General features: G+C 46.0%; 1 protein-coding gene across 2 annotated transcripts; it reads left to right on the plus strand.

Moving 5' to 3' along the window:
* Window positions 1-720: 720 nt before the first annotated feature.
* Window positions 721-1,791, plus strand: LOC129535043 (melanoma-associated antigen B10-like). 2 transcript variants are annotated; one of them, XM_088833741.1, is made up of 2 exons: window positions 745-819; window positions 1,021-1,791. In XM_088833741.1, exons 1-2 carry the CDS (start codon window positions 745-747, stop codon window positions 1,789-1,791), a joined length of 846 nt encoding a protein of 281 aa, XP_088689867.1. The 2 variants fall into 2 exon arrangements, with proteins under 2 accessions (XP_055249593.1, XP_088689867.1); XM_055393618.2 differs by having other exon boundaries at window positions 721-1,791.
* Window positions 1,792-13,858: the final 12,067 nt, after the last annotated feature.

Here is a 13,858-nt window from a genome sequence, read left to right on the forward strand (position 1 = left end):
AAAAGTCTTAGGTCCTGCAAGAAACCAAGGTAAGGACTCTTGAGTGAGGGGTGAGAATCCTGATTCTCCTAGGGTGGAGATGGTCCCAGAGAGCTCTGTCACTGCTGCCATCCCAGAGTGATGTCCCCTTTCAGTTCTTCCTCCACGATGTCAGGGATGTGAGGGCTTTGCAGTGATGAGTCAGCATGAGAGCAGTTAAGCACAGGACCTCAGGTCCTGCCAGAAGTCAGGGTGCTGCTGCTGCTGCTGCTGCTAAGTCACTTCAGTCGGGTCCGACTCTGTGTGATCCCATAGACGGAAGCCCACCAGGCTCCTCCGTCCCTGGGATTCTCCAGGCAAGAACACTGGAGTGGGTTGCCATTTCCCTCTCCAATGTGTGAAAGTGAAAAGTGAAAGTGAAGTTGAAGTCAGGGTAATGGCCCTGAATGTGAACTGACAGAAACACCTGTTACTCCAGAACAAGGGAGGCTCCAGAGGGCCCCGACTGGCCAGACTCTATATCAGCTCCAGTAGGACCCAGGTAGGGCTGGAGAGCTGCAGCCTAAAGGTGAACTCTAGTACTTCCACAGAGTGTTCGGGGGAAAGGCTGATCAGGGAAGAGGAGCCTTATGGGTTTCTAGAGCAGTGCCTGCAAGGAAACCTGCAGAGGGGGCTGTCATCCCCACTGAAGAGTCACACCACTTCATCCTCTTTCCTCCAGGTGATAGAGTCATTTACCTTCTTTCTCACGTACTGTCAGTCATCATGCCTCGGGGTCAGAAGAGTAAGCTTCGCGCCCGTGAAAAACGTCGCCAGGCTCGACAACAGCTCAGTGATCTGGTGGAAGCCCAGCCCACTGAATCAGAGGAAGAAGAATTCCCTTCTTCCCCATCTCCTTCTTTTGAAGATGTTCCCCAGAGCTCAGCTGCCACTGGAACATCCAGCAGTCTTCAAGTGCCTGGCAAAGTCTGCTCCACCACCGCTGTTGCCGCCTCCGTTTCAGATGCAAAATTTAGTGAAGGTGCCACCAATCAAGGAAAGGAAAGGCCAAAAGCCTCTCAGGGTCAAGAGACCACTGAGCACTGGCCCAAAGGTCCTGTAGACAAGAAGGTTGCTTTGTTGGTGAATTACCTTCTGCGCAAGTATCAAATGAAAGAGCCTGTGACCAAGGCAGATATGCTGAGAAATGTAATCCACAGGTACAAGAATCACTTCAGTGAGATCCTCAAGAAAGCCTCTGAGCATCTGGAGCTGGTATGTGGCCTCGACGTGAAGGAAGCAGACCCCAACAGGGGTACTTATGTCCTTATCAATAAACTGGAACTGGGCTGTGACGAAAAGCCAGGTGATGACGGAGAGATTCCCAAGACTGGTCTGCTGATGACTGTCCTGGGTGTGATCTTCACGAAGGGCAACTGCGCCACTGAGGAGCAAGTGTGGGAAGTGCTGAATATGATGGAGTTATATAAGGGGAAGAAAGACGCCATCTATGGAGATCCGAAGAAGCTCATCACCAAAGATTTTGTGCAGGAAAAGTATCTGGAGTACCGCCAGGTGGCTAATAGTGATCCTCCACGCTATGAGTTTCTGTGGGGCCCGAAAGCCTACACTGAAACCACCAAGATGAAAGTGCTGGAGTTCGTAGCTAAGATCCATGGTACGGTCCCCACTGCCTTCCCACCCTTGTATGAGGAGGCTTTGAGAGATGAGGAAGAGAGAGCCCAAGCTAGAGCTTCAGCCAGGGCTCGTACTGCTGCTTTGGCCAGGGCCCACTCCTGGGCCACAGCCCGCAGCTTCTTCTGCACCAAGTGAAGGCTGAGGAAAGTCTGAAGAGAACAGCTAATGTTCTCACTAGTGGAAGGTTGGGGCGGGCTGGAGAAAACAGTATTTTTTAACCTGTTTGTGTTCCTGTTCTATGTAGATAAATTTGCAAGAATGCTCCTTTTAGTAGAAAGTTTAACTAGCTTCAGAATCTGAGTTTATGAATAATATAAATCAGACATGTATTGATGTTTATGAGATTTAAAAGTAAGAGTTTTACTATTTTATAGAACAAATTGGTAAACTTTAAGTCCTATTTACATATTCAGAACAAGATAACATGTCATTGGATTAGGCATTTCCAAGAAATCAGCAATAAAATGGCTTGGATCAAGAAATAGAAAAAAAAGTAAAAGGTGATAAAGTTTTACATGCCTTATTACATTTAGTCTGTTCTGTAAAATTAAGAGATATATACTTGGATGTGTTTACTTTAATTACATCATAATAAATAAGATCTCTTTCACACTGTCTCATCTATGATTTCCATGAGCTTGCTCTTTGACAGGCTCTAGGCTACTACTGGAAGCATCAGGATAAACAAGACCAAGCATGCCCATAGAATTTTTGAGTCCAGCAACAGCTGTAAAGTAAAGATGGTGAGAGACTCTGAGACCTAAGGACAGGTCAAAAGGAAGAGAGGATATTGGAGGATCCAGAAGTGAGTAGTCAAGTGTAAACGCTCTGAGGCAAGTGAGTTTGAAAAAATGGCAAATCCTTCAGTGGGAGTCAGGCTGTGGTAAGCTAGGAAGTGGATCAAATGAGGGTGTGGGAGTGGTGGGCAAGGGTCAGACCTTCAGAAAGTGTGTCCAGAGTTGAGAGACTGAAGCCTGAAATGGAAAACTCCTTGCAGTTACATTTGAGTCAGGGATAAACCGGAGAGAATTCACCTGGAATAAGAATGGAAGGTGACCTGCATCCTTTCCAGTGTCCTTTTGTCAGAGCAGTTGAGCACAGCACATGAACTATGTGTTTTATGCCCATCATGCCCAGGGAATTTCTGAGAAACAGGGATGATACTCTATATGACATGCGTGTGGTCAGAAGCCACTGTGCTAGCCATCTTTGCTCTGGCCTGGGAGATAGAGTCCACTAAATTTGAAGTTCATTTCATTAGGTTGTCTTGTATGCAATTTGGCAAACTCCAGGTTAGGGCTAGATTTTTAATGGGATTGAAATAAATGAAAATAGAGGTGGTTTGAATGGAAAGAGGGTTGGAAGGGATGGAAGGAATTGGTACTTGACACAAATTCTGGAATCCTTAAGTTCCATCTAACTGGGGAAGACTCCTGTGTGTGTGTGTGCGCACGTGCATGTGCATGTGGGCTTGAGTGTGCATGCTCAGTCATGTCCAACTCTTTGAGACCCCATGAACTGTAGCCCACTGGGCTCCTCTGTCCATGAAATTCTCCAGGCAAGAATGCTGGAGCAGGTTCCCATTTCCTATTTCAGGGTATCTTCCCCACCCAGGGATCAAACCTACATCTCTTGTGCCTCCTGCATTGGCAGGCAGATTCTTTACCACTGTGCTGCCTGGGAAGCCTGGGAAACTCCCTTACACACACAGTAAATAACCTCAACAACTTATATATTAAGTTTTACTTGTTAAGCATCATATTAGCTGATTTATTGTGTCGTATCATAGGGTGCTTCATATTCTCGGTCATTTCTTGGATTAAATAGACCATAGAACAGATTTTGGTAGGATCTGGAATCAAAATAATAATAGCAATAACTGCAAAAGACCCAATACTTGCCAGATACCATGCCTGGTGCTTTCGTGTATTACATATATCCCAGGAATCCTACACAGCAAGGCCTATCAAATTCACTTCATAGAAAAGTCTCACAGAACTTCATAATTTTCTTGACTTCACATGGCTCACGAGTGTCAGAACTGGGACTAGACCTCTGGTCTGAATTAATTTAGAGCCCTCACTGTTCCACCCCTTGAATGAAGCATTTGTTCTGTCTCTTAGTTCAGTTCTAGTCTCAACACTCCACAGTGTCTCTCAGGCAATGAAATGAAGGACCCTGTTGCCAACGTACTACCCTCACGTATAATAAATGAAAATGAGAGTTAAAAACAATACAGTCTAGGCTGTGAACTTAACTCACCTAGGCTCCTCCTGTCCCTCCCGCCAGAATTCCTTGGGAGCTGACTCTGCCCTAATCAAGCACTTTCAGAAATAACACCACTCTTGCCCTGCATCTTTCTCCTGTCACAGTCTGTATCTTGACCTGCTGTCTAGTATCCTTTCATAAGGCTGCTCTCTGCTCCCAGTGGAACAAAAAGCCCAGAATCACTTGCCTTTTCCCTGATTTAGGGCCTCCCAGAGATCAATCCTGGGTGTTCATTGGAAGGATTGATGCTAAACCTGAAACTCCAATACTTTGGCCACCTCATGCAACGAGTTGACTCACTGGAAAAGACTCTGATGCTGGGAGGGATTGGGGGTGGGAGGAGAAGGGGACGACAGAGAATGAGATGGCTGGATGGCATCACCGACTCGATGGACATGAGTTTGAGTGAACTCCGGGAGTTGGTGATGGACAGGGAGGCCTGGCGTGCTGTGATTCATGGGGTCGCAAAGAGTCGGACACGACTGAGTGACTGAACTGAACCCCCTGCAGATGTCCCCTGTCTGTCCTATCCCTGACTATGAACCTCTCTGAAAACAACAGCCCAGTTCATGTGGCTACTTTGGCAGTGAGGTTTATTTTATTTTTTTATTTATTTTAATTGGAGGCTAATTAGTTTACATTATTGTATTGATTTTGCCATACATTGACATGAATCTGCCCTGGGGAGGTGTTCCCCATCTTGAGCCCCCCTCCCACCTCCCTCCCCATCCCATCCCTCTGGTTCATCCCAGTGCAGCAGCCCCGAGCATCCTGTATCATGCATCGAACCTGGACTGGCAATTCGTTTCACATATGATAATATACATGTTTCAATGCCATTCTTCCAAATCATCCCACCCTCGCCCTCTCCCACAGAGTCCAAAAGACTGTTCTATACATCTGTGTCTCTTTTGCTGTCTCATATACAGGGTTATCGTTATCATCTTTCTAAATTCCATATATATGCATTAGTATACTGTATTGGTGTTTTTCTTTCTGGCTTACTTCACTCTGTATAATAGGCTCCAGTTTCATCCACCTCATTAGAACTGATTCAAATGTATTTTTTTAATTGCTGAGTAATACTCCCTTGTGTATATGTACCACAGCTTTCTTATCCATTCATCTGCTGATGGACATCTAGGTTGCTTCCATGTCCCGGCTTTTATAAACAGTGCTGTGATGAACATTGGAGTACATGTGTCTCTTTCAATTCTGGTCTCCTTGGTGTGTATGCCCAGGAGTGTGATTGCTCGGTCGTATTTCTGTTAGACATGGGTTTCCCTGGTGGCTCACATGGTAAAGAATTTGCCTACAATGTGTGAAACCCAGGTTCAATCCCTGGGTCAGGAAGATGCCCTGGAGAAGGAACTGGCTACCCACTCCAGTATTCTTGCTTGACAGGAATGGACAGAAGAGCCCAGTGGGCTATAATCCATGGAGTCACAAAGAGTCAGACACGACTGAGAGACTAGCACACACACACACACACATCTGCTTTAGGCACTTCCACTAAAATTTTTTTTCCAGATTGACTTGTGAGTAGAGTCTGGTTTGACACAGGATCTACAGGTTGCTGAAAGATAACCCTAAAATTAGTGAAGAGATTTTAGAGAGTGGATGAGGTTAGTAAGAAAGGAGAGATTAACTTTGGATTTATTTGAGACTGACCACTGAATCCTTACACTGAAGAGTGAGCGTAACTAAATGGCCAATAAACAAAGCTTCTTTCCTAAGTCGCAGGATGAGGAAGGACCAAGGAAATCACTGTGTAGCAACTATCTGTAGGAACTGCATTACCCAAAACACAGATTTTTAGGAACATTTGGTATGTTTCTATTGCCGACAAACAAATTGCCATGAATTAAGGAACTTACAACACCACACATTTATCTAACATTTCTGTAGATGAGAAATATGGGTTGGCTGTGCTGTTGTCATTGTTCAGGGTTCAGTTCAGTTCAGTTCAGTCTCTCAGTCGTGACCGACTCTTTGCAACCCCATGAATCACAGCAAGCCAGTCCTCCCTGTCCATCACCAACTCCCGGAGTTCAGTCAAACTCATGTCCATCGAGTCGGTGATGCCATCCAGCCATCTCATTCTCTGTCATCCCCTTCTCCTCCCGCCCCCAATCCTTCCTAGCATCAGAATCTTTTCCAGTGAGTCAACTCTTCACATGAGGTGGCCAAAGTATTGGAGTTTCAGCTTTATCATCAGTCCTTCCAATGAACATCCAGGATTATGCAAGCCCAAATCAAGCTGTCAGAGTCTGGGTTCTCATTGGGAAGTGCTGAGAAGAATCGCATTCCACACTGACTTAGGTTGCTCTCAGAATCCAGTTCTAAGAAGAATTCACTTATTTGTAGTTATAAGAATGAGGCCGTCTCCTTGCACACTATCAGTTGGAGATGCCATAGTTCCTCTAGGCCTTTCTTCAGTCCTTGCAAATGGGCCCCTGCTTCTGAAACAGCACACTGAATCTGTCTCTTGTGGCTCATGTAGTTGAATTGGGCCCACCCAGATAATTCAATATAACCTCCCATTTTTAAGGTTCATTCCATAATTTTTATTACACACACTAGCTACCTTTGGCTATGTAACATGACACATTTACAAATTTCAGGGTAAGGTTATGGGCATTATGTGGAACAACTATTGAGTCTAACACAGAGGTAGAAAATGGCTTCTTGCTGGAGATGCCAGCTTTAATAAAAAAAAAAAAAAAATGACCACCATTCTTCTGCCTCTTGTCTCTATCTGCCCCAGAGGGAAACTCTGATTTTCCAGTGTGTCAAAGACACCTGTACAAGTATTGAGGCATGTTCAACAGGTGGTGAATAGCAAGGACTCAAGTATTATTTTTTTTCATGCAGCAGAAGGAAGAAGGAAAATAGTTCATTGAGATTATAGAGATTACTGAAAAGGTCAGTGCAGAAAGGTGCTAAGAATGAAGAAGGGTGCACCTCCCTGCTGAGATTTACAAGATCCTTTTGAAAGGGCTGTGAACCTATATTTGAGAACATCAGTCACATACTGGCACTAGAAAAAGTTATTAAATTGCAAGGGAATTTGATCTCAGAAAATCCTCCTGGAATGACGAGGGCTACGGTCATAGCAAATTTTAATAGTGGCTCTTTTTTGAGCAGCTACTGTATAACAGTTAGTGGGAACATCTGCAAGTGCTCATTCACTTTGTGTCCTGCTCTCCATCCTTGGTTCATATGAAGACTACATGCTCAACCACTTATAGTTAGGAACGGTCATGTGACTACCCTTGACACTTAAATATGAGTGAAAACATACTTGTCACCTCCAGACCCAGGTATTTAAGAAAGCAGGCCAACTCTAGGACTTCCCTGGTAGCTCAGATGGTAAAGAATCTGCCTGCAATGCAGGAGACCTGAGTACAATACCTGGGTTGGGAAGATCCCCTGGAGGAGGGCATGGCAACCCACTCCAGTATTCTTGCTTGGAGAATTCCATGGACAGAGGAGAGGAGCCTGGCAGGCTACAGTCCATGGGGTTGCAAAGAGTCAGACATGACTGAGCAATTAATACACACACACACACAAATACACACACACACACAGGACAACTCCATGCTTCTTATTTCATTCAGCAGCAAATGTGGAGAGCCTGTGTTGAAATGTGGTAGCTCATGATGGAAGTAGCCTGGATCCCTAAGTTACCTGACAATGTAGACCCTCTCCTCCACTGTTAGTACCCAGCAGATTTTACATGCACAAGAAATAAAATTTTATGTTAAGTCATTCAGAAATCACTTCTCTTATCATATCTCATAAAAACTTTATCTGAGTAATACACACCTATTATTTCTGTTATGTTTATTTAAATATCTTAACTACAAAGGAAATAGGACATATATTCTTGTTTCCAAAACATTCTAACAGTAGGAAGAAATCACAATTACTCTTCCTTACTACATTCCTCAAAGATTCATCCCTGCCCAGAGATAATTGCATTAAAAATTCTGTGTAGCATTTTAACATTTATTCCAGGCCAGTTTTACATACCTGTGCTAGAAATATATACTGTGAGTTTTAAAAATATGTAGCATTATCATAGATAGTGTTATCATAAATATCATACTATGGTTCTGACTTGTCTTTGTCACTGAATAAAATTAAGGTGGCATCTTTCTGTGAGAGTATATATAGATCACATTACTCTTTAACTACTCCCTGGAATTACAAAGTATGTATGTGTCATGATTAATTTAATCATCCTCTTCCTGATAGACACACAAGTTGTCTCTCATTTGCTGTTTTGATTAATAGAACTGATATCAACATCATTGAACATCAATTCTTGGGTAAATGTGCATGTTTTGTCATATGAGAGATGTACAAAAGTACAATTAGATTAAAGTGCTTCCTTCGAGTGTGATGATAGTAAATTTTTATGAATATTGCTGATATTCTGTTCCAATAATGCTATACCAAATTATCTTCTCACATATTTATGTACGTAAATAACTTAAGCACTCAATGGAATTTTATTTCATCAAGCTTTTAAATTTGGGTCAAACTTTTGATTGAAAATATATCATCTCACTGTTACTGTAATTTGTATTTCCCTATTTTTTCTAAATAGGTTGAGCAGAAAATTAATTTTTTCCTTCACACACCCATATAAAGCAAGATTTCTTCAGTGATATCTTAAGTACCAGGATTCCCCTAGGTGCATGCTTTACAAACTCTGATACACCAAGTAAATGTTCCCTTTACTTTGAGAAGCAAGGATTTATCAGAATGACCACGTACCAGGAAATGAGCCTGGACAGAAAAAAAAAATCACTAAATGAGTGAAGGACATCAGGAGGATGTTGGGGCGGGTGATGGTGGGATCAGAGGAGCAATTTCCAGAGTCTGAGAGAGATCGAATATTGAAACAAATCCAGAGAGCCCAGGGCAGCTGAAAGTCAGGGAACTGTATACAGTCAGGGAGCTGTCATCAAAAGGTAGAAAACATATAAGAAGGAGAGAAGGTAGAGAATCTGGTGGAAGGTACTAAACAGTTTACATGGAAAGGCTAGGGAATCTCTCCATCATCATTGTCACCTTGACGTTGTAGAGTGGGCAGATCTACTGGATGAAAGGACCAGTTGTTCAGCTGTTCAGTCATGTCTGCCTCTTTGTGACCCCATGGACTGCTGCACACCAGGCTTCCCTGCCCTTCACCATCTCCCAGAGCTTGCTCAAATTCATGTCCATTGAGTCGGTGATGCCATCCAACCATCTCATCCTCTGTCATCCCCTTCTCCTGCCTTCAATCTTTCCCAGCATCAGGGTCTTTTCCAATCAGTCAGTTCTTCCCATCAGGTGGCCAAAGTATTGGAGCTTCAGCTTCAGCATCAGTCCTTCCAATGAATATTCAGGACTGATTTCCTTTAGAATTGACTGGTTGTATCTCCTTATAGTCCAAGGGACTCTCAAGAGTCTTCTCCAACACTGCAGTTCAAAAGCATCAATTATTTAGCACTCAGTTTTCTTTATGGTCCAACTCTCACACCCATACACGACTACTGAAAAAACCATAGCTTTGACTAGACTGACCTTTGTTGGCAAAATAATGTCTGTTTTTTAATATACTGTCTAAGTTGGTCATAACTTTTCTTCCAAGGAGCAAGCATCTTTTAATTTCATAGCTGCACTCACCATCTGACGTGATTTTGGAGCCCAAGAAAATAAAGTCTGTCATGGTTTCCATTGTTCCCCTTCTATTTGCCATGAAGTGATGGGACTGGATGCCATGATCTTTGGTTTTTTGAATGTTGAGTTTTAAGCCAGCTTTTTCACTGTCCTCTTTCACTTTCATCAAGCGGCTCTTTAGCTTCTCTTTGCTTTCTGCCATAAGGGTGGTGTCATCTGCATGCCTGAGGTTATTGATATTTCTCCCGGCAATCTTGATTCCAGCTTGTGCTTCATTCAGCCTGGCATTTCACATGATGTACTCTGCATATAAGTTAAATAAGCAGGGTGACAATATACAGCCTTGAGGTACTCCTTTCCCAATTTGGAACCAGTCCGTTGTTCCTTGTCCAGTTTTAACTGTTGCTTCTTGACCTGCATACAGGTTTTTCAGGAGGCAGGAATGCCTGATACCTCACCCTCCCTTAGAATGCCCCTACCCACTGTTAGGCAGAGTATAGCTAGCTCTCCTGTATCACCCACCAAGTGATGTTATTGACAGAATGTGGGAAAGTACATCTCTTCACTACCCTGGTGGTTCTGTGCAGTCTTGCCAGTGTCCCAGGCTGAGAGCTGTCTTGATGCTTGACACAGACAGCTATTTCTCCCCTGTGTATGTGGCCCTCCTACTGCTGAGGCTGAGGCTGTGCAGTGGATGGGATTGGCTGGTGATCCAGATCAGTTAAAACAGGGCAAGTATCACCAGTGAGTAGTGAAAAGGGGTATGCAGCTACAAGGAAGGGGGAAAATGGAGAAGGAATTCCTTAAGGATAATTACCTCAGTGACTGGGAATTAAGACTGAGTGTAGACATGCCTTGAAAAACAACTCTGGTGTTATTTCCAGCTCAATCTGCCTCCATGGTTCCTGATTTCTGTGCACCCCAGAGGGCAGAAGCACTTTGGCTGTGTTTGGTGGTCTGTGTAGCTACCAGCTACTGACTGGGGTGGGGGACTGGTCCACAGTGCAAACATTTAGAAGACAGATGGAGAACCATTGTAGTTGATGTAATTTCTTGCTAAATGCACTGGGGATGACAGATATATGTGGAGTCCAAAGCTATATCTCTCTCATGGTAATAATCCCAATCTAATAGAATTAAAATAATAGTAAAGAGATTCTAAGCAAGCCATTCCTGAAGTCATCACATGATCTGCAGTAAATATAGTAAAATCAAACTTTTCAGTGAGGACAGTGCCCGTCCTGTTAGTTTCAGGCCGGCAGATGGAGGAATCTCAGGTTCTAACAAAGTTAAAGGTGAGGGCTCTGAATGAAGTCAGAGGGACCAGCCATTTCAGAACAGGAGGTGCCACCGTACAGAGACCCATCCCTGTTGTCAGATTTGGGGATCTCCAGAAAGGGTGACTGGAAATGGCTTCCCTTGCATTATGTCTCTCGTGTTTAAGGGATGTGAACACTTTGATCTGAAGTGGGCAGCATCAGGTCAGCAGAGGGAAGAGTTCCCGCTTCTGCTTGGAGTTTAGGTAAGGTCTCTGATTGAGTCTGAGGGGACCCCACATCCCAGAAGAGAGTGGACCTCAGAGCCTCACCCCTGCTTTCTTTCCTGGCAACTTCTGTGCAGGGATTTCCTAAAGTAGTACCTTCTGAGTTTCCTCTCTGGCAACTCAGAAGGTTGAGGGCATTGCACCTGGGCAGCTCAGGGAAAGGGAGAGCAGGTCCCAGGCACCAACACAAGTGAAGATGATAATTCTGTTTGATTTCTGGGGGGACCACAGAACATGTGGGCAGCACAGTGGTCTGCTCCTGCTGTCAGCTCTGGGAGGCTCCAGTATGGCTATGAGGCTCAGAAATCCCTTCATTTCACCTTTTGAAATCTAAAGAGCCATATGTGGGTGGTCTTGGTTTAAGGTTAAGTTGGTGATGGACAGGGAGGCCTGGCGTGCTGCGATTCATGGGGTCGCAAAGAGTCGGACACGACTGAACGACTGAACTGAACTGAACCAGAAGAAGGATACACAGTATCACACCGGAGTTTAAAAAAAAAAAAGACTATGGATTTCCAAGGGAATTCCCTCCCCTGTAGGACAAAATCGACCCCATAGAACTCCCCTCCCCCCACCCCTTCTCCCCATCAGTCCTGGGAGGCCCCAGGCAAATCTGGCCGGAAGTGGTACACTCCGATATCTTCCCTGGGGGTTTCAGCGAAATGAAGGCATTGATCTGAGGGGAGCAGTCTCGAACGGTGAAGGAGGCACCCTGGGCTCTGCCTGGAATTACAGCAAAGATCCTGAGTTAGATGTGAGGGTACCACCCATCACAGACTGGAGAGACTCCCAGAAAGTCCCACTCCTGCCATCAGCCCTGAAAGGATCCAAGCAGGAATCATCTAATATAGCAACCTCCAAGAACCTTAAAATTCCCTCTGAGGGGACTGAGGTGGGTGAGGGCGGTGGGACCAGGGTATCAACTCAAACCAGCAGAGGGACGGGAAAGTAAAGGTGAGGACCCTGGGCAAGTTCTGAGGGAACCACCAGACCGGAACTTAGGGGACCTCGCAGAGCCCGGCCCCTTCTGTCGGAAGCTCGGGGCGGGGAGCCGAGGTGGGGCACGGATTTGATGCAGGACCACTTCCGCCTGTGTTGTCGTTAGAGTCGTTAGCCCAGGGAGAAGCTCCAGGCTCTGTTGGGGATTACGGTAAAGCCGCTGGGAGTGAGGGGACCGGTCAGTCTAAATTAAAGGGGCTCTCAAAGAACTCTGCCTTGTTCTCGGGCCACCCTGGGAGAACATGTGACAGGAATCATCTGGCAGAGGGAGCTCTGAATAGCTTTGAAATTTCCCGAGGGGGTAGTGGGGTCCAGGGCACTGAGCAGGGTGTTGGCTTTGGCTCAGAAACAACAGCCGGACGGGTCCCAGGCCCTAACTGAGGAGGTGGGGTCGGGGGTCGGGGGAAGTGGGGGAGGGGCGGGGAGGTGGGGGAGGGGCGGGGAGGTGGGGGTAAGGGAAGGTGGTGATGGGGGAGGTAAGCATGGAGGTGGGAGGGTGGGGGGTAAAGGCGTCAACATTGAGCGAGGTCTGAGGGAACCACCCTCCAGACCACAGCAGGCGTCCTTCTAGAGCCTGCGTCTCTCTGGTACTTTGGGCTTGAGAGGCCGCGGCTTCCGGTCATGAGGTGCCGGGCTGCGTGCATCCAGTATCAAGGGGAAGTGAATGCGTAAGAAAGGAAGGAAGGCAGCCACAAGGCAGGAAAAGGAGGAACTTCTGGGCCCTTCAGCATTTTACACTGCGGGTGCCGTGTGAGATCTCCTGAACACCTGCCCCACGACGAAGCGGGCCTCACAAAGCCCCTCCAGTGCTGTCAGCCCGGGGCCACCTCAGGTAAGGGGGTGAGGCCGAGGCATACCCTCACGTGCTCCTCGGGCGGTCTCTGCAAGGCAGGGCTTGGTCTAAGATGGCTGCTGCGTGGTCCTTTCAAGGGAGGCAATCCAAGCTTTTCCAACAGTCTCTGTGAGGACCCCGAGTAAGGACTGAAGGAACCACTTGCCTCTGAACAGTGGGGGTCACAGAGAATCCTATCCAGGCCATTATCCCCGACGGTACCTGGGGCAGATGGGTTAGACTGGGGCATCCCTAACCTCCTCCTCAAACCTTTCAGGGATTTGAGGGTTTGCCTCCAAGAGTATTGGTCTCATGTCAGCAGAGGGAGGAGGCCCAGGCCCTGCCAGAATCCAAAGTGAGGGCACTGAGCGAGGACTGAAACCCCTAATCACCTAAAGATGGAGAGGGTCCCACAAAGCTCTGTGGGCACTTTCTTCCCTATGCATCCCCAGGCAAGTGTGGTCCAATGAAGTTCTGCTCATTTCCACTTCTGGGGTCTCAGAGTGATAAGGACTTTGAAATAAGGGGACAACATCAGACCAGTAGAGCACAGGAACGCCAGGTCTTGCCAAAAGTGAAGTGATGACCTTCTGTTCTCTAACTCAAAACAGAACCACTGTTCTAAGCCCCAATGAACCCCAGGAAGATCTGGGAAGTAGGAGCTAAAGCACACCCTGGTTATTTCCACAGAGTCCTCAGGGCAGAGGCAAATCAGAGAATAAGGGGCTCGCAGGACATTGCCCTCAAGGAAACCTGTAGACCTGGCCTTCAGTAGAGGCCTAGGCGGTATCTATCTACCTGTTGACATGGCCCAGCAATCTCATCTTCTTTCCTTTAGGTCACTGAGTCACCTGCCCGCTTGCCTGCTGCCTTTGTTGAAAGTCATC

This window comes from Moschus berezovskii, chromosome X (assembly GCF_049115385.1).
Source record: "Moschus berezovskii isolate FMDL1 chromosome X, NW_MosBer_1.0, whole genome shotgun sequence".
In the NCBI taxonomy this organism is placed as follows: Eukaryota; Metazoa; Chordata; class Mammalia; order Artiodactyla; family Moschidae; genus Moschus; species Moschus berezovskii.

Coding starts and splice junctions, on each gene's coding strand:
- LOC129535043 (XM_055393618.2), top strand. CDS start 745: ATGCCTCGGGGTCAGAAGAGTAAGCTTCGCGCCCGTGAAAAACGTCGC.